At 48.5% G+C, this 21,593-nt stretch overlaps 1 protein-coding gene across 1 annotated transcript in view; it reads right to left on the reverse strand.

Moving 5' to 3' along the window:
- Positions 1-21,120, reverse strand: part of PPT1 (palmitoyl-protein thioesterase 1) — a 110,043-nt gene extending 88,923 nt beyond the window's left edge. Inside the window, exons 1-2 of the mRNA XM_063954094.1 lie at positions 20,943-21,120; positions 20,758-20,867 (exon numbers count right to left, since the gene is read on the reverse strand). Of these exons, the coding sequence (XP_063810164.1) occupies positions 20,758-20,867; positions 20,943-21,030 (198 nt within the window). The 5' untranslated portion in view covers positions 21,031-21,120. The remainder of the gene's footprint in view (positions 1-20,757; positions 20,868-20,942) is intronic.
- Between the last annotated feature and the right edge of the window lie 473 nt (positions 21,121-21,593).

Consider the following 21,593-nt stretch of genomic DNA (forward strand, 5'->3'; position numbering starts at 1 on the left):
AAGTCACTCCAGACTGTAGGAAGTGAAGGAAACTGCCCAGCTGGAATTCCTCCGTAGGGGCATTCCTGGCCTCACACCAAACAACATATTTTCGCCATATACGGTGATAATGTTGAGCCATCACATCCTTCCTAGCCTTTATCAGCGTAGGAATGACCTCATCCGGAATGCCTTATTCTGCTAGGATCCGGCGTTCAACCGCCATGCCGTCAAACGCAACCGCGGTAAGACTTGGAACAGACAGGGCCCCTGTTGCAACAAGTCCTGTCTTAGAGGCAGAGGCCACGGGTCCTCTGTGAGCATTTCTTGCAGATCTGGATACCAAGTCCTTCTTGGCCAATCCGGAACAATGAGTATTGTGCTCACTCCTCTTTTTCTTATGATTCTCAGCACCTTGGGTATGAGAGGAAGAGAAGGAAACACATAGACCGACTGGAACACCCACGGTGACACCAGCGCGTCCACAGCTATCGCCTGAGGGTCTCATGACCTGGCGCAATACCTCTGTAGCTTTTTGTTGAGGCGGGATGCCATCACGTCCACCTGTGACAGTTCCCACCAACTTGAAATCTGCGAGAAGACCTCCTGATGAAGTCCCCCCTCTCCCGGGTGGAGGTCCTGCCTGCTGAGGAAGTCTGCTTCCCAGCTGTCCACTCCCGGGATGAACACTGCCGACAGTGCGCTTACGTGAGTTTCCGCCCAGCGAAGAATTCTGGTGGCTTCTGACGGAATCAGAACCGGTTGGTCGCGAAGCAGGGTCTCCGCTTGACGTAGGGCGTTGTATACGGCCCTTAATTCCAGGATGGTGATGTGAAGGCAAGTCTCCTGACTTGACCACAGACCTTGGAAATTCCTTCCCTGTTCGACTGCTCCCCACCCTCGGAGGCTTGCATCCGTGGTCACCAGGACCCAGTCCTGAATGCCGAATCTGCGGCCCTCGAGAAGGTGAGCACTCTGCAGCCACCACAGGAGAGACACCCTGGCCCTGGGGGATAGGGTGATTAACCGATGCATCTGAAGATGTAATCCGGACCACTTGTCCAGTAAGTCCCATTGAAAAGGTCCTCGCATGGAACCTGCCGAAGGGAATGGCCTCTTATGATGCCACCATCCTTCCCAGGACTCGAGTGCCGTGATGCACTGACACCTGTTTTGGTTTTAATAGGTTCCTGACCAGTGTCATGAGCTCCTGAGCTCTCTCTATCGGGAGATAAACCCTTTTCTGGTCTGTGTCTAGAATCATGCCTAGGAAAGGCAGATGAGCCGTAGGAACCAACTGCGACTTTGGAATATTTAGAATCCAGCCGTGTTGCCGTTACACTTCCAGAGAAAGTGATACGCTGTTCAGCAACTGCTCTCTTAATCTCGCTTTTATGAGGAGATCGTCCAAGTACTGGATAATTGTGAAACCTTGCTTCCGCAGGAGCACCATCATTTCCGCCATTACCTTGGTGAAGATTCTCAGGGTCGTGGGGAGACCAAACGGCAACGTCTGAAATTGGTAATGACAATCCTGTACCGCAAATCTGAGGTACGCTTGATGAGGTGGATAAATGGGGACATGCAGGTATGCATCCTTTATGTCCAGAGACACCATAAAATCTCCCCCTTTCAGGCTTGCGATGACCGCTCTTAGCGATTCCATCTTGAACTTGAACCTTTTCAGGTATATGTTCAGGGATTTTAAATTCAATATGGGTCTGACCGAACCGTCCGGTTTCGGGACTACAACATGGTCGAATAATAATCCCCTCCTTGTTGGAGGAGGGGAACCTTGACCACCACCTGTTGAAGATACAATTTGTGAATTGCAGTTAACACTATTTCCCTCTCGTGGGGGGAAGCCGGCAGGGCCGTCGGTGAGGGGCATCTCCTCAAAGTCCAGCTTGTATCCCTGAGACACAATATCAATTGCCCAGGGATCCAACAGGGAGTGAACCCACTTGTGGCTAAAATTACGAAGACGTGCCCCCACCGGGCCTAGCTCCGCCTGTGGAGCCCCAGCGACACGCAGTGGACTTTGTAGAGGCCGGGGAGGACTTCTGTTCCTGGGAACTAGCTGTGTTGTGCAGCTTCTTTCCTCTGCCAAGAAAGGACGCACCTCGGACTTTCTTGTATCTTTGTGATCAAAAAGTTGCATTTGATAATGTCGTGCTTTCCTAGGCTGTGCAGGAATATAAGGCAAAAGATCAGAATTAACAGCTATAGCTGTGGAGACCAGGTCCAAGATCCCTTCTCCACACAATCCTCAGCCTTCCATATGCCTCCTAAGTCGGTATCACCTGTCCATTGCATATTCTACAGGACGCGTCAAGCAGAAATCGACATAGCGTTGACTCTAGAACCCAGTAGACTAATGTCTCTTTGGGCATGTTTTATACTGTATATACAGGTTGAGTATCCCATATCCAAATATTCCGAAATACGGAATATTCCGAAATACGGACTTTTTTGAGTGAGAGTGAAATAGTGAAACCTTTGTTTTTTGATGGCTCAATGTACACAAACTTTGTTTAATACACAAAAGTTATTAAAAATATTGTATTAAATGATCTTCAGGCTGTGTGTATAAGGTGTATATGAAACATAAATGAATTGTGTGAATGTACGCACACTTTGTTTAATGCCCAAAGTTATAAAAAATATTGGCTATAATGACCTTCAGGCTGTGTGTAGAAGGTGTATATAACATAAATGCATTCTGTGCTTAGATTTAGGTCCCATCACCATGATATCTCATTATGGTATGCAATTATTCCAAAATACGGAAAAATCCGATATCCAAAATACTTCCGGTCCCAAGCATTTTGGATAAGGGAGAATCAACCTGTATATATCTTAAGACAGCATCTTTAAAATATATATATATATATATATATATATATATATATATACACACACACACATATACACATATATATATATATATATATACATACTAGGGTCTCAATCTCTGCTGATAAGGTACCTGACCACGCTGCTACAGCGCTATAAACCCATGCCGACACAATCGCCGGTCTGAGTAGTGTACCAGAATGTGCACGCTATCTGCAGGATCCCTGAGGATAGCTGTTAAGTCAGGGCTACCTTTTGGGCAAACGTGACACCCTAGGGGAAGATTCCCATCGTATCCTGGCCCTAGTAGGGAAAGGATACTCCCTGAGAATTCTTTGTGGGAAACTGCAGTCTCTTGTCTGGAGATTCCCGCTCTTTTTCATCATAAGAGGAGGGAAATTTACCTCAGCTTTCTTCCGCTTAAACATGTGTACCCTTGTGTCAGGGACAGATGAGTCATCAGTGATATGCAAATCATCTTTTATTACAATAATCATATATTGGGGTATATGCAATTGTGGTCGAATTCCCGAAATTGGCGAATTTCGGGTCATTTTCGACCAAAAAAAAAAATTCGCCTATGCAATGCAGTGCTTTCCGACCAAAAAACGGACTTTCAAAATTCGACTTTTTGAAATTCGACTTTTTGCAAATTCGACTTTTCTGCAATGATACAAGTGCTGCAATTCGACCAAAGCATATTCAATTCAAGTTTGGAAATTCGACAGCAGTGCTTTTAGACAGCAAATTCGTCATTTTCAATCCGCCACACTTTGGAGGGTGAAAACAAATAAAAAAAATTTAAACATGTTTTTTTTGGTGTTTTTTTTTTTGGGGAATAGCAGATCTATTTACATTAGAAGGGATTAGGTACTTTTTTGGGGGGGGGGGGGAGGCACAAATATTATTTATATATTTTTTAAAATATTATTTATTTATTTTTATTTTTTTTTATTGCTGGAACGGTAAAATCAGAAAAAAAAATGGCGTGGGGTCCCCCCTCCAAAGCATAACCAGTCTCGGGCTCATTGAGCTGGTCCTGGTTCTAAAAATGCGGGGAAAAAATTGACAGGGGATCCCCCGTATTTTTAAAACCAGCACCGGGCTCTGCGCCTGGTGCTGGTGCCAAAAATACGGGGGACAAAAAGAGTAGGGGTCCCCCGTATTTTTAACACCAGCATCGGGCTCCACTAGCTGGACAGATAATGCCACAGCCGGGGGTCACTTTTATGCCGTGCCCTGCGGCCGTGGCATCAAATATCCAACTAGTCACCCCTGGCCGGGGTACCCTGGGGGAGTGGGGACCCCTTCAATCAAGGGGTCCCCCCCCCCCAGCCACCCAAGGGCCAGGGGTGAAGCCCGAGGCTGTCCCCCCCCATCCAATGGGCTGCGGATGGGGGGGCTGATAGCCTTTGTGATAAAAAAAAGATATTGTTTTTTCCATTAGTACTACAAGTCCCAGCAAGCCTCCCCCGCAAGCTGGTACTTGGAGAACCACAAGTACCAGCATGCGGGAGAAAAGCGGGCCCGCTGGTACCTGTAGTACTACTGGGAAAAAAATACCCAAATAAAAACAGGACACACACACCGTCGACAGTAAAACTTTATTTCACACTACCGACACACACATACTTACCTATGTTCACACGCCGACATCGGTCCTCTTCTCCATGTAGAATCCACGGATACCTGAAAAGCAAAGTTCAATATACTCACCTCAGGGTCCAGAGATAAATCCACGTACTTGGCAAAAAAAGAAAACGCAAATACCCGCTCCAGAACGGACTGAAAGGGGTCCCATGCTGACACATGGGACACCTTTCCACGAATGAGGCCTGTCAGTGACAGCTGTCACTGACAGGTCTCTAAGCCAATCAGGAAGCGCAACTTCGTTGCGCTCACCTGATTGGCTGATCGCTGTGACAGCGCATCGCACAGCTCCCTCCATTATATTCAATGGTGGGAACTTAGCGGCTAGCGGTGAGGTCACCCGCCGGTCAGCGGCTGACCGGCGGGTGACCCCACCGCTAGCCGCAAAGTTCCCACCATTGAAAGTAATGGAGCGGCTTTGCGAGGCGCTGTCAGAGTACAGACGGCGTCCAGCCAATCAGGTGAGCGCCACGGCAGTAGCGCTTCCTGATTGGCTGAAGGGACATCAGTGACAGGAGTCACGTGATGTCCCGGCATTCGGGGAAAGGAGTCTAATGTGAAAACATTGGACCCCTTTCATTAGTCCGGTGGATCGTGTTCGGTTTGTTTTTTTACAAAGTACGTGGATTTACCTCTGGACCTGGACCTCTGGACGCTGGAAGGTGAGTATAATTTTTTGACAGGTACCCTCGGATCGTCGGAGATCGTTGCAGTCGGCGTGTCAACACAGGTAAGTATGTGTGTGTCGGCGTATGAAATAAAGTTTTACTATCAAGGTGTGTGTGTCCTGTTTTTATTTGGGTATTTTTTTCCCAGTAGTACTACAGGTACCAGCGGGCCCGTTTTTCTCCCGCATGCTGGTACTTGTGGTTCTCCAAGTACCAGCTTGCGGGGGAGGCTTGCTGGGACTTGTAGTACTAATGGAAAAAACAATATCTTTTTTTTTAACACAAAGGCTATCAGCCCTCCCATCCGCAGCCCATTGGATGGGGGGGGACAGCCTCGGGCTTCACCCCTGGCCCTTGGGTGGCTGGGGGGGGGGGACCCCTTGATTGAAGGGGTCCCCACTCCCCCAGGGTACCCCGGCCAGGGGTGACTAGTTGGATATTTGATGCCACGGCCGCAGGGCACGGCATAAAAGTGACCCCCGGCTGTGGCATTATCTGTCCAGCTAGTGGAGCCCGATGCTGGTGTTAAAAATACGGGGGACCCCTACTCTTTTTGTCCCCCGTATTTTTGGCACCAGCACCAGGCGCAGAGCCCGGTGCTGGTTTTAAAAATACGGGGGATCCCTGGCCGATTTTTCCCCTGCATTTTTAGAACCAGGACCAGCTCGATGAGCCCGAGGCTGGTTATGCTTTGGAGGGGGGACCCCACGCCATTTTTTTTTAGGGTTTTTCCCCGTTTTTTCCCGTTTTTTAAAATCGCGGCAAAATCCGCCAAATCGGCCGATTTTCGCCCGCGACTCTGGCGAATCCGTTTTTCATTGCATATGGTGAATTCCGGAAGCCACCTTCCGGAATTCACCTGGCGAATTTGGTCGAATTGAAAAAACGGCGATAATTGCCGCGAATTCGCCCGCTATTGCATATACCCCTTTGAATACTTTCCTGCCATTTTGGCTGTAACTTTGCATTATCGTAGTCGACACTGGAGTCAGACTCCGTGTCGATATCAGTGTCTATTATTTTGGATAGTGATCATTGAGAGACTCTGAAGGTCTCTGCGACATAGGGACAGACATGGGTAGATTCCCTGTCTGTTCTCTAATCTTTTGTGCAATAATTTCACCTTAGCACTTAATTACACATATCCAAACAGGTGTCGGCGTTGTCGACGGAGACACCCCTCACACACACATTTGCTCCATCTTCTCCTTAGGGGAGCCTTTTACCTCAGACATGTCGACACACACGTACAGACACACCACACACTCAGGGAATGCTCATCTGAAGACAAGTCCCCCACAAGGCCCTTTGGAGAGACAGAGAGAGTATGCCAGCACACACCCCAGCGCTATTAACCCAGGAATAGCACAGTAACTTAATGTTAACCCAGTAGCTGCTGATTATATTGATTTTTGCGCCTAATTATGTGCCCCCCCCCTCTCTTTTTACCCTCTTCTACCGTGTATCTGCAGGGGAGAGGCTGGGGAGCTTCCTCTCAGCGGTGCTGTGGAGAAAAAACATGGCGCTGGTGAGTGCTGAGGAAGAAGCCCCGCCCCCTCGACGGCGGGCTTCTGTCCCGCTTAAATATACATTTTCTTGGCGGGGGCTCATACATATATACAGTGCCCAACTGTATATTATGCAAACTTTTGCCAAAGAGGTCCTAATTGCTGCCCAGGGCGCGGCGCCCCCCCCCCCCCCCCCCTGCGCCCTGCACCCTTACAGTGACCGGAGTATGTGGGTGTGTGTAGGAGCAATGGCGCACAGCTGCAGTGCTGTGCGCTACCTCAGTGAACACTGGAGTCTTCTGCCGCCGATTTCGAAGTCTTCTTGCTTCTTATGCTCACCCGGCTTCTGTCTTCCGGCTCTGCGAGGGGGACGGCGGCGCGTCTCTGGGATCGGACGACGAGGGTGAGATCCTGTGTACGATCCCTCTGGAGCTAATGGTGTCCAGTAGCCTAAGAAGCAGGACCTATCTGCAGAGAGTAGGGCTGCTTCTCTCCCCTCAGTCCCACGATGCAGGGAGTCTGTTGCCAGCAGAGCTCCCTGAAAATAAAAAATAAGATTTTACTTACCGATAAATCTATTTCTCGTAGTCCGTAGTGGATGCTGGGGACTCCGTAAGGACCATGGGGATATAGCGGCTCCGCAGGAGACAGGGCACAATAATAAAAGCTTTAGGATCAGGTGGTGTGCACTGGCTCCTCCCCCTATGACCCTCCTCCAAGCCTCAGTTAGGATACTGTGCCCGGACGAGCGTGCATAATAAGGAAGGATATTGAATCCCGGGTAAGACTCATACCAGCCACACCAATTACACCGTACAACCTGTGATCTGAACCCAGTTAACAGTATGATAACAACGAAGGAGCCTCTGACAAGATGGCTCACAACAAGAATAACCCGATTTTTGTAACAATAACTATGTACAAGTATTGCAGACAATCCGCACTTGGGATGGGCGCCCAGCATCCACTACGGACTACGAGAAATAGATTTATCGGTAAGTAAAATCTTATTTTCTCTGACGTCCTAGTGGATGCTGGGGACTCCGTAAGGACCATGGGGATTATACCAAAGCTCCCAAACGGGCGGGAGAGTGCGGATGACCCTGCAGCACCGAATGAGAGACTCCATGTCCTCCTCAGCCAGGGTATCAAATTTGTAGAATTTAGCAAACGTGTTTGCCCCTGACCAAGTAACTGCTCGGCAAAGTTGTAAAGCCGAGACCCCTCGGGCAGTCGCCCAAGATGAGCCCCCTTCCTTTTGGAATGGGCTTTTACAGATTTTGGCTGTGGCAGGCCTGCCACAGAATGTGTAAACTGAATTGTATTACAAATCCAGCGAGCAATCGTCTGCTTAGAAGCAGGAGCACCCATCTTGTTGGGTGCATACAGGCTAAACAGCGAGTCAGATTTTCTGACTCCAGCCGTCCTGGAAACATATTTTTCAGGGCCCTGACAACGTCAAGTAACTTGGAGTCCTCCAAGTCCCTAGTACCCGCAGGTACCACAATAGGTTGGTTCATGTGAAAAACAGAAAACACCTTAAGGAGAAATTGAGGACGAGTCCTCAATTCTGCCCTGTCAGAATGAAAAATTAAGTAAGAGCTTTATATATGATAAAGCCGCCAATTCTGACACACGCCTGGCTGAAGCCAGGGCTAATAGCATCGTCACCTTCCATGTGAGATATTTTAAGTCCACAGTGGTGAGTGGTTCAAACCAATGTGACTTTAGGAAACTCAAAACAACATTGAGATCCCAAGGTGCCACTGGGGCACAAAATGAGGCTGTATATGCAGTACCCCTTTTACAAACATCTGAACGTCAGGCACTAAAGCCAGTTCTTTCTGGAAGAAATTCGACAGGGCCGAAATTTGAACCTTAATGGACCCTAATTTTAGGCCCATAGACAGTCCTGTTTTCAGGAAATGTAGGAAACGACCCAGTTGGAATTCCTCTGTAGGGGCCTTCTTGGCCTCACACCACGCAACATATCTTCACCAAATGCGGTGAAAATGTTTTGCGGTTACATCCTTCCTGTCTTTGACCAGGGTAGGGATGACTTCATCTGGAATGCCCTTTCAGGATCCGGCGTTCAACCGCCATGCCGTCAAACGCGGCCGCGGTAAGTCTTGGAACAGACAAGGCCCCTACTGGAGCAGGTCCTTTCTTAAAGGTAGAGGCCACGGGTCTTCCGTGAACATCTCTTGAAGTTTCGGGTACCAAGTCCTTCTTGGCCAATCCGGAACCACGAGTATCGTTCTTACTCATTTCCCTCTTATGATTCTCAGTACTTTTGGTATGAGAGGCATAGGAGGGAACACATACTCTGACTGGTACACCCACAGTGTTACCAGAGCGTCCACCGCTATTGCCTGAGGGTCCCTTGACCTGGCGCAATATCTGTCTAGTTTTTTGTTCAGGCGGGACGCCATCATGTCCACCTTTGGTTTTTCCCAACGGTTTACAATCATGTGGAAGACTTCCCGATGAAGTCCCCACTCTCCCGGGTAGAGGTCATGCCTGCTGAGGAAGTCTGCTTCCCAGTTTTCCACTCCCGGAATGAACACTGCTGAGAGTGTTATCACATGATTTTTCGCCCAGCGAAGAATCCTTGTAGTTTCTGCCATTTCCCTCCTGCTTCTTGTGCCGCCCTGTTTACGTGGGCGACTGCCGTGATGTTGTCCCACTGGATCAATACCGGCTGACCTTGAAGCAGAGGTCTTGCTAAGCTTAGAGCATTGTAAATTGCCCTTAGCTCCAGTATATTTATGTGGAGAGAAGTCTCCAGACTTGATCACACTCTCTGGAAATTTTTTCCTTGTGTGACTGCTCCCCAGCCACTCAGGCTGGCATCCGTGGTCACCAGGACCCAGTCCTGAATGCCGAATCTGCGGCCCTTTCATAGATGAGCACTCTGCAGCCACCGCAGAAGAAACACCCTTGTCCTTGGAGACAGGGTTATCCGCTGATGCATCTGAAGATGCGATCCGGACCATTTTTCCAGCAGATCCCACGGAAAGGTTCTTGCGTGAAATCTACCGAATGGGATCGCTTTGTAAGAAACCACCATTTTTCACAGGATCCTTGTGCAATGATGCACTGATACTTTTCCTGGTTTTAGGAGGTTCCTGACTAGCTCGGATAACTCCCTGGCTTTCTTCTCCGGGAGAAAACATCCTTTTCTGGACTGTGTCCAGAATCATCCCTAGGAACAGTAGACGTGTCGTCGGAAAAAACTGCGATTTTGGAATATTTAGAATCCACTCGTGCTGTCGTAGAACTACTTAAGATAGTGCTACTCCGACCTCCAACTGTTCTCTGGACCTTGCCTTTATCAGGAAAGCGTCCATATTTCTTTTAAGAAGAATCATCATTTCGGCCATTACCTTGGTAAAGACCCGGGGTGCCGTGGACAATCCAAACGGCAGCGTCTGAACTGATAGTGACAGTTCTGTACCACGAACCTGAGGTACCCTTGGTGAGAAGGCAAATTTGGACATGTAGGTAAGCGTCCCTGATATCCAGTGACACCATATCGTCCCCTTCTTCCTGGTTCGCTATCACTACTCTGAGTGACTCCATCTTGATTTGAACGCTTGTATGTAAGTGTTCAAATATTTCAGATCTCACCGAGCCGTCTGGCTTCAGTACCACAATATAGTGTGGAATAATACCCCTTCCCTTGTTGTAGAAGGGGTACTTTGATTATCACCTGCTGGGAATACAGCCTGTGAATTGTTCCCAATACTGCCTCCCTGTCGGAGGGAGACGTTGGTAAAGCAGACTTCAGGAACTTGTGAGGGGGAGACGTCTCGAATTTCCAATGTACACCTGGGATACTACGTGTAGGATCCAGGAGTCCACTTGTGAGTGAGCCCCCTGCGTGCTGAAACTCTTGAGATGACCCCCTACCGCACCTGAGTCCGCTTGTACTGCTGCGGATTTGGCAGAAGCTGTGGAGGGCTTCTGTTCCTGGGAATGGGCTGCCTGCTGCAGTCTTCTTCCCTTTCCTCTACCCCTGGGCAGATATGACTGGCCCTTTTGCCCGCCTGCCCTTATGGGGACGAAAGGACTGAGACTGAAAAGACTGTGTCCTTTTCTGCTGAGATGTGACTTGGGGTAACAAAAGGTGGATTTTTCAGCTGTTGCCATGGCCACCAGGTCCGATGGACCGCCCCTTTATACGGCAATACTTCCATGTGCCGTCTGGAATCTGCATCACCTGACCACTGTCGTGTCTTCGTCTGGCAGATATGGACATCACATTTACTCTTGATGCCAGAATGCAAATATCCCTCTGCGCATCTCGCATATATAGAAATGCATCTATAGTCAATAAAATCTTGTCCCTGTCAAGGGTATCAATATTTTCAGTCAGGAAATCCGACCAAGCCCCCTCAGCGCTGCACATCCAGGCTGAGGCGATTGCTGGTCGTAGTATAACACCAGTATGTGTGTATATACTTTTAGGATATTTTTCAGCTTCCTATCAGCTGGCTCCTTGAGGGCTGCCGTATCTGGAGACGGTAACGCCCCTTGTTTTTATAAGCGTGTGAGCGCCTTATCCACCCTAAGGTGTGTTTCCCAACTCGCCCTAACTTCTGGCGGGAAAGGGTATACCGCCAATAATTTTCTTTTTTTTTTTTTTTTTGAAAGAATATTTTATTGGGTGAAATAGAATTTGGTTACAACTCGTGAGAGAAAAGTAGCAGGCTTATTACAAAATCTTAGTCAAACATCATTATACTGTAACAAGTGTCTGCGGTCTGATATATATCATCAAAAGTCAATAGGAGTGTAACTCATTATAACATTGAGATAGAATTTAACATTTTATGTATGTGGAGAAGAATATACTGGTCAAAAAACTGATAAAAGAAATATGTGTAGTAGATTGTAGGAAAGATGGAGAAAGAAAATAGTATAGAACTTTAGTGGTTATGCATGGGGAGAGACAGGAAGGTAGTAAGGGTGCAGATAAAGAGAATAAGAGAAAGAGAGGGGGAGAGAGTAGGTGATAAAGTGGGTAGGGGAAGGTAGGATTGGGGATAGGAATTACAAATTCGGAGATGCAATCAGAAGATACAAGTAGTGGGGGGGGGGGGGGGGGGTTTGCCAGTCGGGGTGTAGTATCACGCTAGGTGTATTCAGATGATTTTAGATGGTTGACAATGGAGGTTCGGCGTTGTAGTAATCGGTCCAAGGTGACCAGACGCGGATAAATTGAGTCGGGGTGTCATGGAGGACTGAGGAGATTCGTTCCAGTCTGTAAGTTGACCATATGGCATTGATAGTAGCAGGGACGGGAGGGGGGGTTGTGGATTTCCAGTGCGCTGCGATCTGACATTTCGCTGTGTTAAGTATGTGATTGATTAGTTTGAGCGTGGGACGTGGGAGGTTGGGTATCGGTCTAGCTAAGAGAGAATAAAAGGGTGAGGAGGGCATATCAAAGTCAGTGATATTTTTAATTAATTTGTGTATTTCCTTCCAGTATTGACTTATAACAGGACACGTCCACCAAACGTGTAATAAGGATCCTCTCTGGCCACATTGTCGCCAGCAAAGATCTGAGGCATCAGGGAAAATTGCACGGAGTCGGGTCGGCACCAAATACCATCTGGTATATAATTTATAAGCATTCTCTTTAATGCCCACTGAAATTGAGCATTTAGATATGGCCAGTTTAATTAGGGACCAGTCTTCGGGGGTGAGAACCTCCCCCGTGTCATTCTCCCATGCCAATTCGTGGGATTCCTTAGTAGGTTGATTGTGTGATAGCAAAATCTGATAGATTGACGAGATAAGACCTCTAGATAAGTGATGTGAGCGACATAGGGATTCGATAGCTGAGGTGGGTGTGAGGGGAGTGCCTGGGGAGGGACGGTGGAGCGAGTGGTGGAAATGTCGGATTTGTAAAAATTGGTAAAAAACTCTGTGGGGGAGGTTAAAGCGCGATTGTAGATTAGCAAAGTCCGGGAAGGTATGTAGGGGAGCTAAATCCAAGGGAAACAAAATATTGTGGGCGGTCCAATGTGGGAAATGACAATGATCTATACCAGGAGTGAAGATAGGATTGTTCCATAAGGGGACCAGGAGGGGGTGAAATGAGCGAAGTTTGTATAATCGTGTGCAGTAGTCCCATATGGATAGTGTGAATCGTATTGTGGGGAGCATAGTTGAGGTTGGTGGGCGTTGTGTACGCAGGCACCATAAGAGAGTGGAAGGGGAGTATACCGATAATGTGTGGGCTTCTATATGTGTCCATACTTTCTGATTGGGCGGAGCATGCCAGTGAATGCATGATGCTAGTTGGGTGGCTCGGTAGTATTTGATTAGATCAGGTATGCCTGTACCTCCTGTGGATTGATGTTTGTGTAATATTCGCATCTTAACTCTTGGTTTTTTGGTTGCCCATATAAAGTTTGAAATGTCGCGCTGTAGGTTTTTAAGGACTGACGTAGGAATGTGGATTGGGAGCGTCTGCCATAAATATAATAAGCGGGGTAGAACGTTCATTTTGACCGCCGCAGTACGTCCAAACCATGAAATATATTGTTTATTCCACGCTAATAGGTCCGTTTTGATAGAGGCAAGCAGTCTTGGGAAGTTGGCTGCGTATAGTCGGGGATACGATTTTGTTAGATAGACTCCCAAGTATTTAAGCTTCTCAGGCTGCCAGCGGAAAGGGAAGTTCATTTGTAGTAGTGTTAAGTCTGAGTTTGGGATGTTGATGTCTAAGAATTCTGTTTTATCTGTGTTGATGTTATAATTTGAGTGTGAGCCATAAATGTGGGTCTCAGCAAATAAGGTTGGGAGGGAGACAGTGGGGTTGGTCAGTGTCAATATTACATCGTCCGCATACATTGCTATCTTGTGGTCCGAATGACCTACTCCTATACCTGTGATGTTGCTATTAAGCCTTATTCTGGCTGCGAGAGGTTCCATGACAAGGGCAAACAACAAGGGAGAGAGGGGGCATCCCTGTCGGGTGCCGTTTTTAATTTGGAAGGGCTCAGACGCGAGGCCATTTACTAACACGGAAGCGGAAGGGTTGTGATAGAGCGAGTTAATACCGTTGAGAAAAGCGCCTCGAAATCCCATATGATGTAGGGTTTGAGTCAGAAATGGCCAAGCCACCCTGTCAAAGGCTTTCTCAGCGTCGAGCGCCACCACCAGGGTCGGCAGTGAGCGGGTTGTTGCTATTTGAATAAGGTTGATCAGACGCCTCGTATTATCGGATGCTTGTCTGTTGGGGATAAAGCCCACCTGGTCTGGGTGGACCAGGGACGTCAAAATAGGGGAAAGGCGCATGGCAAGAATCTTAGCGAAGAGTTTTAAATCGACATTTAAAAGAGAGATAGGCCTATAATTGCCCATCTCTAGTGGGTCTCTCTGTGGTTTAGGGATAATTATGATGTTGGCCCTGGTGGTGGCGTCATCGAGTGTGCCTCCCTCCAGAAGTGAGTTGAAGAGTGGGCGGAGCATAGGTAGCAGCGATTCTGCAAATTTTTTGTAGTATAGGGCGGTGAAGCCGTCAGGCCCTGGCGCTGCAGAGCGGCGTAACGATTTGATGGCTAATCTAATTTCTTCATCAGTGATCGTTGCATTAAGGCTTTGAAGCTGTGCTATGGATAACGTGGGTAGAGAGCATGAGTTCAGATATTGGGTGAGAGAGGTGATGTCTGTGGGTACGGTAGAGGGGTTGTGCGAGAGGTTATAAAGTGATTTATAGAATTGACGGAATTGTCTGGTCATAACTTGAGGGTCGTGGGTAATGGTGCCGTCAGTACATTTTAGCTTGAGGATACGGTTACGAGTGCGTTTAGCTCGCAGCTTGCGAGCCAAGATGGTGTCTGCTTTATCTGATTTTTCATAAAAAGTTTGTCGAACCCACAACAAAGTTTGTGCTGCCTTTTTAGATAATATTTGCGACAGTTGTCCCTTAACAGCGAGTATTTTTAGATAAGTGCGTCTTTTAGGATGATTGTGGTGTAGGTCTGTCAGGGATGTTAGTGTCTTTTCTAGCTCTAGTATGCGTAACATCTCTGACTTTTTTGATGCAGCTGACAAATTGATAAGGGTGCCCCGGAGGGTGGCCTTATGAGCTTCCCACAGGATGGATGTGGGGATATCAGGAGTAGTGTTAAGGGTAATAAAATCCGTGAGAGCTGTAGTGATAGTCTCAATATTTGATTGTTTCAAGAGGAGGGATTCGTTCAGTCGCCAGTGGCGAGTGGGTCGGGGGCCTATCTGAGAAGAAATTTCTAGTTCGATTGCTAGGTGATCTGACCATGGTACAGGGAGAGTCTGAGCGCCTGCAAGAGATTGAGATGTGGCACGGTCTACAAAGAAGTAGTCAATGCGAGTGTGCAAGTCATGGGGGGGAGAGTAATGTGTGAAACCTCTCGCGTTGGGGTATTGTACTCTCCATGCGTCATATAGATCGTGAAGGGCCAATCGTGACATGAGCGCTTTAGATGTCTTGGCATGTTTGGGGGGTGTGTTAGAGGGGCGTGATCTATCTAGTTTGGGGTCCGCGATAGTATTAAAATCCCCTCCTATAATGATAAGTCCTCGGGGCATCTGGGTAAGTTGATTAAAGAATGTGGCATAGAGGGAACCCTGTTGGTCATTAGGGGCGTAGACTGAGGCCAATATGATTGGGGTGTTGTTATACGTACCCTTGAGGATAAGAAACCGACCCAGTGGATCGGAGATAGAGTCATGTATGGTGATCGGCGTATTGTGGTGGATGAGTATTGCCGTACCTCGGCGTTTAGCGTTCATGGAGGAGTGATAGGCCGTGGGATATTGTTTGGTCGTGAGGGAAGAGTGGGGGGTTTTGAGATGTGTCTCTTGCAGCATAACAATGCTAGATTTACGCCTGTGAAAATATTGGATGGCCATAGCCCTTTTAGTTGGGGAGTTAAGACCGTTTACATTGAGAGTTAAAACTGTCAACTTCATGGTGGGTCAAAAGAGAAAGAGCACAGTAGCAGATGGGATTCACATCCCGACTGGCGGAAAGGGCAGGGAGGGAGAACAGGGAGCAGGTTAGAGATAGTGAGAGAGGGGTTAAGAGTCAGAGGGAAGAAAAGGGGACCTACTCCTTTAGTGGAGCTTGGTCCATTGTAGGCAGAGGGAGTGTCGTCCTGACACATCCATCTGAGTGTGAGGGTGTGTAGAAACAGCAAAAATCGCTGAACGTGAAGTTTAGTGAACATATCAAATTAACGTCTAAAAAGAACGTCTAAACAGAACGGGGTGGCCTAGGGGAGAACAGGGGGCAACACCAACACGGTAACATATTGATGCCAGAATTGTCTTGTAGGACCATTATCAAACTTATTGTTGAAGTACATCAGGAAGTATATAAGGAATTAACATTAATAGAGTACAGTATGAAGCAGAATTTTCTATGTTAGCGTGTCTAATGTAATTGATGTTATTAAATTAAATTAAGCCGGGGTCCATTCCTTCGATGGCGCCAGGGGTCTAGAAGGCAGAGTAGATTGTTGGCTTATTTCTGGTGCATCTTCTAGGAGACCAAACGACTTTAGTAAATCGTATCCTTGGTTTGGGGTCTTGACAGCGTGGGTCGTGCCATTTCTGTTGACCAATAATTGGAAGGGGAAGCCCCACTTGTATTTAATAGAGTGGGTTCTCAAAGTCTTGGTGACATTCAATAGATCTCTCCTTTTCTTTAGGGTCGATGGTGCCAAGTCCTGAAAGAGTTGAAGTTGAGACCCGGAATGGGAGACCGTCGAGAGCCCTCTAACCGCAGTCATAATTTGCTCTTTCGCTTTGAAATAGTGGAAGCGGAGGATAACGTCCCGTGGTGGTTGGGTCGAGGGCGGTTTTGGGCGGAGGGCCCTATGGGCTCGGTCTAAGTGAAGAAGGTCCACTGAGATGTCAGGGCTTATGTGGAGAAAAAGGTCCTTTAGGTAGGCTGGTAGTGCATCGGCAGTTATTGTTTCCGGAATGTTGCGTACGCGGATATTATTCCGCCTATTTCTGTTTTCAATATCCTCGAGCTGGTCTTTATATGTGTCCATCTCTGCCCGTAAATCTGTAAATTCTTGATCCATGACGCTTTGGTATTGACAGATTTCATCTACCTTCTGCTCGAGGGTGCCCGTTCTGGAACCTAGGTCTTCCAATTCCGATTTAAAATCTGCTAGGGCCGATCTCATCTCTGATTGTATCGTTTTAGTGACTATGGCGATCACATCCTGAGCCGACAAAGGAGGGTCGGTACGAGAGGCACCAGCCATGTTTAGGTTGCTTTCAGCTATAGGTGATTGTTTCGGCAGAGAACCTGCTTTTTCCCACGCCCTGATAATACTGGGTTTGGATGGAGCAGGGGCCTTTCGGCGCTTCTGTGGCATTCCGTGAGAAAAAATAAAGTGAAGAATGGAAAGTTCTGTAATACGGAATAAATGCTATGGGGCTTCCCGTGATTAAATGGCAATTAAGGTCTCATTGAAGTAGATGCATCAGAGGCAGATAGTGTTAGCAATAGCAGCGTGTAGTTGTGCCCCCGTTCCGGTCAGACCACCCCATGATCTAGAGGTAGATCTTCATCAGGCGAATTAGTGAAGGCGCTTGTAGTGAGGAACTGGGCTCTGTAAGTTAGGAATGGAGTGGAGGGCGCGGGTGAGCAGCACCATCCAGAGGGAGGGAGGGGGGGTGGGGGTTCAGGTGTTGTGCTTTGCTTTGAGGTGGTGATATATCGGCCGGTGTCTCGAGGGCCGTGTGTGTGTGTACTCTCTGTGAAGCTGAGGCACAGGGTTCCAGGGAGTGTCCAGCAGGGTCCTCCAGCCAGGATCCTCAGTATCAGATGAGGGCGGTGTTGGCGTTGTGAGGTTGCTGTCTCTGCCACCTCCAAGATGGCCGCCAAGCGGGTCCGTTTAGAGTGCGGGGGTAGAGTGCAACTGTACCCTGGCAATGTAGGTAGAGGTATCTAGTGGTGAGTGGTGCCCTGTATGGGGCGCTCTGGGCCTGGCAATGCAGCCGGTGTTGTAATGCTTATTGGCAATGAATGCCACCTCCAATATGGCCGCTGTGCTATGCACTCGTAATAAGAGTGCTAATTTACAGGGTGAGTGTGGATAATTGTGGGGAGCTATGTACCTTTGGTGGGGGGGGGGTCCGATGCCAGGGAGGTCCCCGCAGTATGTGTGTGGAGAGCTGCGTTGGTGGTGTGGAGCTTGTAGCGGCCGGACGCCACCTCCAAGATGGCCGACGGCCGGGTCTGAGCTCTGATTGTAGAGGAGATGCGGCGAGGACCGGAGGTCTGGCAGGTCCCGCTGACACGTCCAGCGGTTGTGGGGAGCTATGTACCTTTGGTGGGGGGGGTCCGATGCCAGGGAGGTCCCCGCAGTATGTGTGTGGAGAGCTGCGTTGGTGGTGTGGAGCTTGTAGCGGCCGGACGCCACCTCCAAGATGGCCGACGGCCGGGTCTGAGCTCTGAGTGCAGAGGAGATGTGGCGAGGACCGGAGGTCTGGCAGGTCCCGCTAACACGTCCAGCGGTGAGCGGAGCCCGGAGCCGTCAGGTGGGGAGCTTCACCAGGTCTGTGTGGTAAGTGTGGTAAGTCCAGCTTACAGTGTGGGGCCCGTCCTGAAGGTCTGCCCCTTCCAATATGGCCGCCGGACGGAGCTCTTCTGGATGAAGCAGCACCCAGCACCGCTTATTATTATGCGATGGTGTTTATCAGCGGCAGCAGGAGGTGAGTAAGCACCTTTGGGAGAGGGGGTCCTGTCTCCGGGGGTATTCCGCAGCTTGCGGGTCAGCGGGAGGCCGCGTCGGGTCTTCACTTAAATCGAGGCCCCAGGCTGAAGGGTGCGACTGGGCCTCAATCCGCAGGAGCTATTTCCAATCGCTCCCCGATTCCGAGGTCGCAGTCCAAGTCACTCCCTGAGTGCTGTAGTTGGGGATCTGTAAACTGGGGGACTTTGTGAGGGGTTTAGGTTAAAAAATAACCAGTTTGAGCCTCTGGGAGTGGGGAGCTCAAAGCAGTGTGTCTGTTCCTCACAGTAGCTAGGCCACACCCCCCCCAATAATTTTCTATCGGAGGAAACCCACGTATCATCACACACTTCATTTAATTTATCTGATTCAGGAAAAACTACAAGTAGTTTATTCACACCCTACATAATACCCTTATTTGTGGTACTTGTAGTATCAGAAATATGTAACACCTCCTTCATTGCCCTTAACATGAAACGTGTGGCCCTAAAGGAAAATACGTTTGTTTATTCACCGTCGACACTGGAGTCAGTGTCCGTGTCTGTGTCTGTGTCAACCGACTGAGGTAAATGGGCGTTTTTACAAGCCCCTGACGGTGTCTGAGACGCCTGGACAGGTACTAATTTGTTTGCCGGCCGTCTCATGTCGTCAACCGACCTTGCAGCGTGTTGACATTATCACGTAATTCCTAAATAAGCCATCCATTCCAGTGTCGACTCCCTAGAGAGTGACATCACCAATACAGGCAATTTGCTCCGCCTCCTCACCAACATCGTCCTCCTACATGTCGACACACACGTACCGACACACAGCACACACACAGGGAATGCTCTGATAGAGGACAGGACCCCACTAGCCCTTTGGGGAGACAGAGGGAGAGTTTGCCAGCACACACCAAAAACGCTATAATTATACAGGGACAACCCCTTATACAAGTGTTTTCCCTTATAGCATTTTTATATATGTAATCATATCGCCAAATAAGTGCCCCCCCCTCTCTGTTTTAACCCTGTTTCTGTAGTGCAGTGCAGGGGAGAGCCTGGGAGCCTTCCTCACAGCAGAGCTGAGCAGGAAAATGGCGCCGTGTGCTGAGGAGAATAGGCCCCGCCCCCTTTTCGGCGGGCTCTTCTCCCGGAGTTTGTGAGATCTGGCAGGGGTTAAATACATCCATATAGCCTCAAGGGCTATATGTGATGTATTTTAGCCATAAAAAGGTATTATACATTGCTGCCCAGGGCGCCCCCCCCCAGCGCCCTGCACCCTCAGTGACAGTTGGTGACTGTTGGTGAAGTGTGCTGACAACAATGGCGCACAGCTGCAGTGCTGTGCGCTACCTTATGAAGACTGAAAGTCTTCTGCCGCCTGTTTCTGGACCTCTGGACCTCTTCAACTTCGGCATCTGCAAGGGGGGTCGGCGGCACGGCTCCGGGACGAACCCCAGGGTGAGACCTGTGTTCCGACTCCCTCTGGAGCTAATGGTGTCCAGTAGCCTAAGAAGCAAATCCATCCTGCACGCAGGTGAGTTTACTTCTCTCCCCTAAGTCCCTCGTAGCAGTGAGCCTGTTGCCAGCAGGTCTCACTGAAAGAAAAAAACCTAACTTAAACTTTTATTCTAAGCAGCTCAGGAGAGCCACCTAGATTGCACCCTTCTCGGCCGGGCACAAAAATCTAACTGAGGCTTGGAGGAGGGTCATAGGGGGAGGAGCCAATGCACACCACCTGATCCTAAAGCTTTTATTATTGTGCCCTGTCTCCTGCGGAGCCGCTATATCCCCATGGTCCTTACGGAGTCCCCAGCATCCACTAGGACGTCAGAGAAAACCTAACAAAATACTTTCTTACAGCAAGCTCAGGAGAGCTCACTGAACAGCACCCAGCTCGTCCGGGCACAGATTCAAACTGGAGGAGGGACATAGAGGGAGGAGCCAGAGCACACCAGAATCTAAATTCTTTCTTAAAGTGCCCATGTCTCCTGCGGAGCCCGTCTATTCCCCATGGTCCTTACGGAGTCCCGAGCATCCACTAGGACGTTAGAGAAAAAATAATGTTGACCTTTTCATGTGTCTGCCATTTTTGTGTCAACCTTTTGAACCCGTTGACCATTTGGGGACGACCTAAACACTGTCAACCTATTGTACCACAACCATGTAACTGTATGGTCAGATCAAACAGACTCATTACAGTTTTAGATGCATACTGTAAGGTTACTAGATGCTGTTTTAGAACAGGCAATGTGTAGCTGTAAGGATGTGCCCATTTACTACTAATACTTATATTTGTAATAAAGAGAGTGACGACTACAACCTCCTACACATCATAAAGCTCCTCTACATATGCCTCACCCACCTCAATGACCGTTTTCCCAATCTTCAGAGACAGCACATAAATTCCAGGAATTTGCTGCTCCACCATTTTCTTAATGCCCCCCATACTGAGGGGATTACAGCAGGAGTCACCTAGCAGACATTAAAACAAGAATTACATAGGCAGAGGCTCGGGACTGCATCGGACTATACTGCGACACGGCTTACCCATTCCATGCCATATGACTAGCGGCAGCGGGTCCCCGCACACACCCAGCAGAAGCACTGCGGACACAACCAAGCTGATCCCCTTCATGTTACACCTGTGCCGCAGCCTCACTGATGGTCCCACTTCGAATCACAAGTCACAAGTTTCGGCACTTCCGCGTTCAGTCACATGATGTTGTTGTTGTTGCCATCATGTGACCAGGCTGTGGCAGGAGGGTGACAGGAGCTCTCAGTATCTGCGTGTACGCACAGCGATTTTGTATTTCCAATTATATCATGCAATGTTATGTACTACTGGTATACAGATATATCATAATATAGATATTGTATATTTTGAACGTTATGCTGACTACGAATGACAAAAATTGGTGTAAACGGTTTTGTTGTGATACAGCGGAATCATTAATGAAAAGGAGAATACAGGGCCTTATTCAGATTTTGGGGCCTATTTATCATAGATTGCATTTTCAATGTTATCTGGTTGCAATATGTGATCACATCGGGCGGATTTCTTAATCAGCACCTGCAGGGACAAGGGCACAGAAAGGTGCCCATGCCCATCCCTGCGTTGTGCTGTGACAGCTGGCAGGGGTGCAGGGCATGCACGGTCAGCATGACCAGAGCCGGCCATAGGCATAGGCAAACCAGGCA

The sequence above is a fragment of the Pseudophryne corroboree genome, chromosome 2 (genome assembly GCF_028390025.1).
Source record: "Pseudophryne corroboree isolate aPseCor3 chromosome 2, aPseCor3.hap2, whole genome shotgun sequence".
Classification (NCBI taxonomy): domain Eukaryota; kingdom Metazoa; phylum Chordata; class Amphibia; order Anura; family Myobatrachidae; genus Pseudophryne; species Pseudophryne corroboree.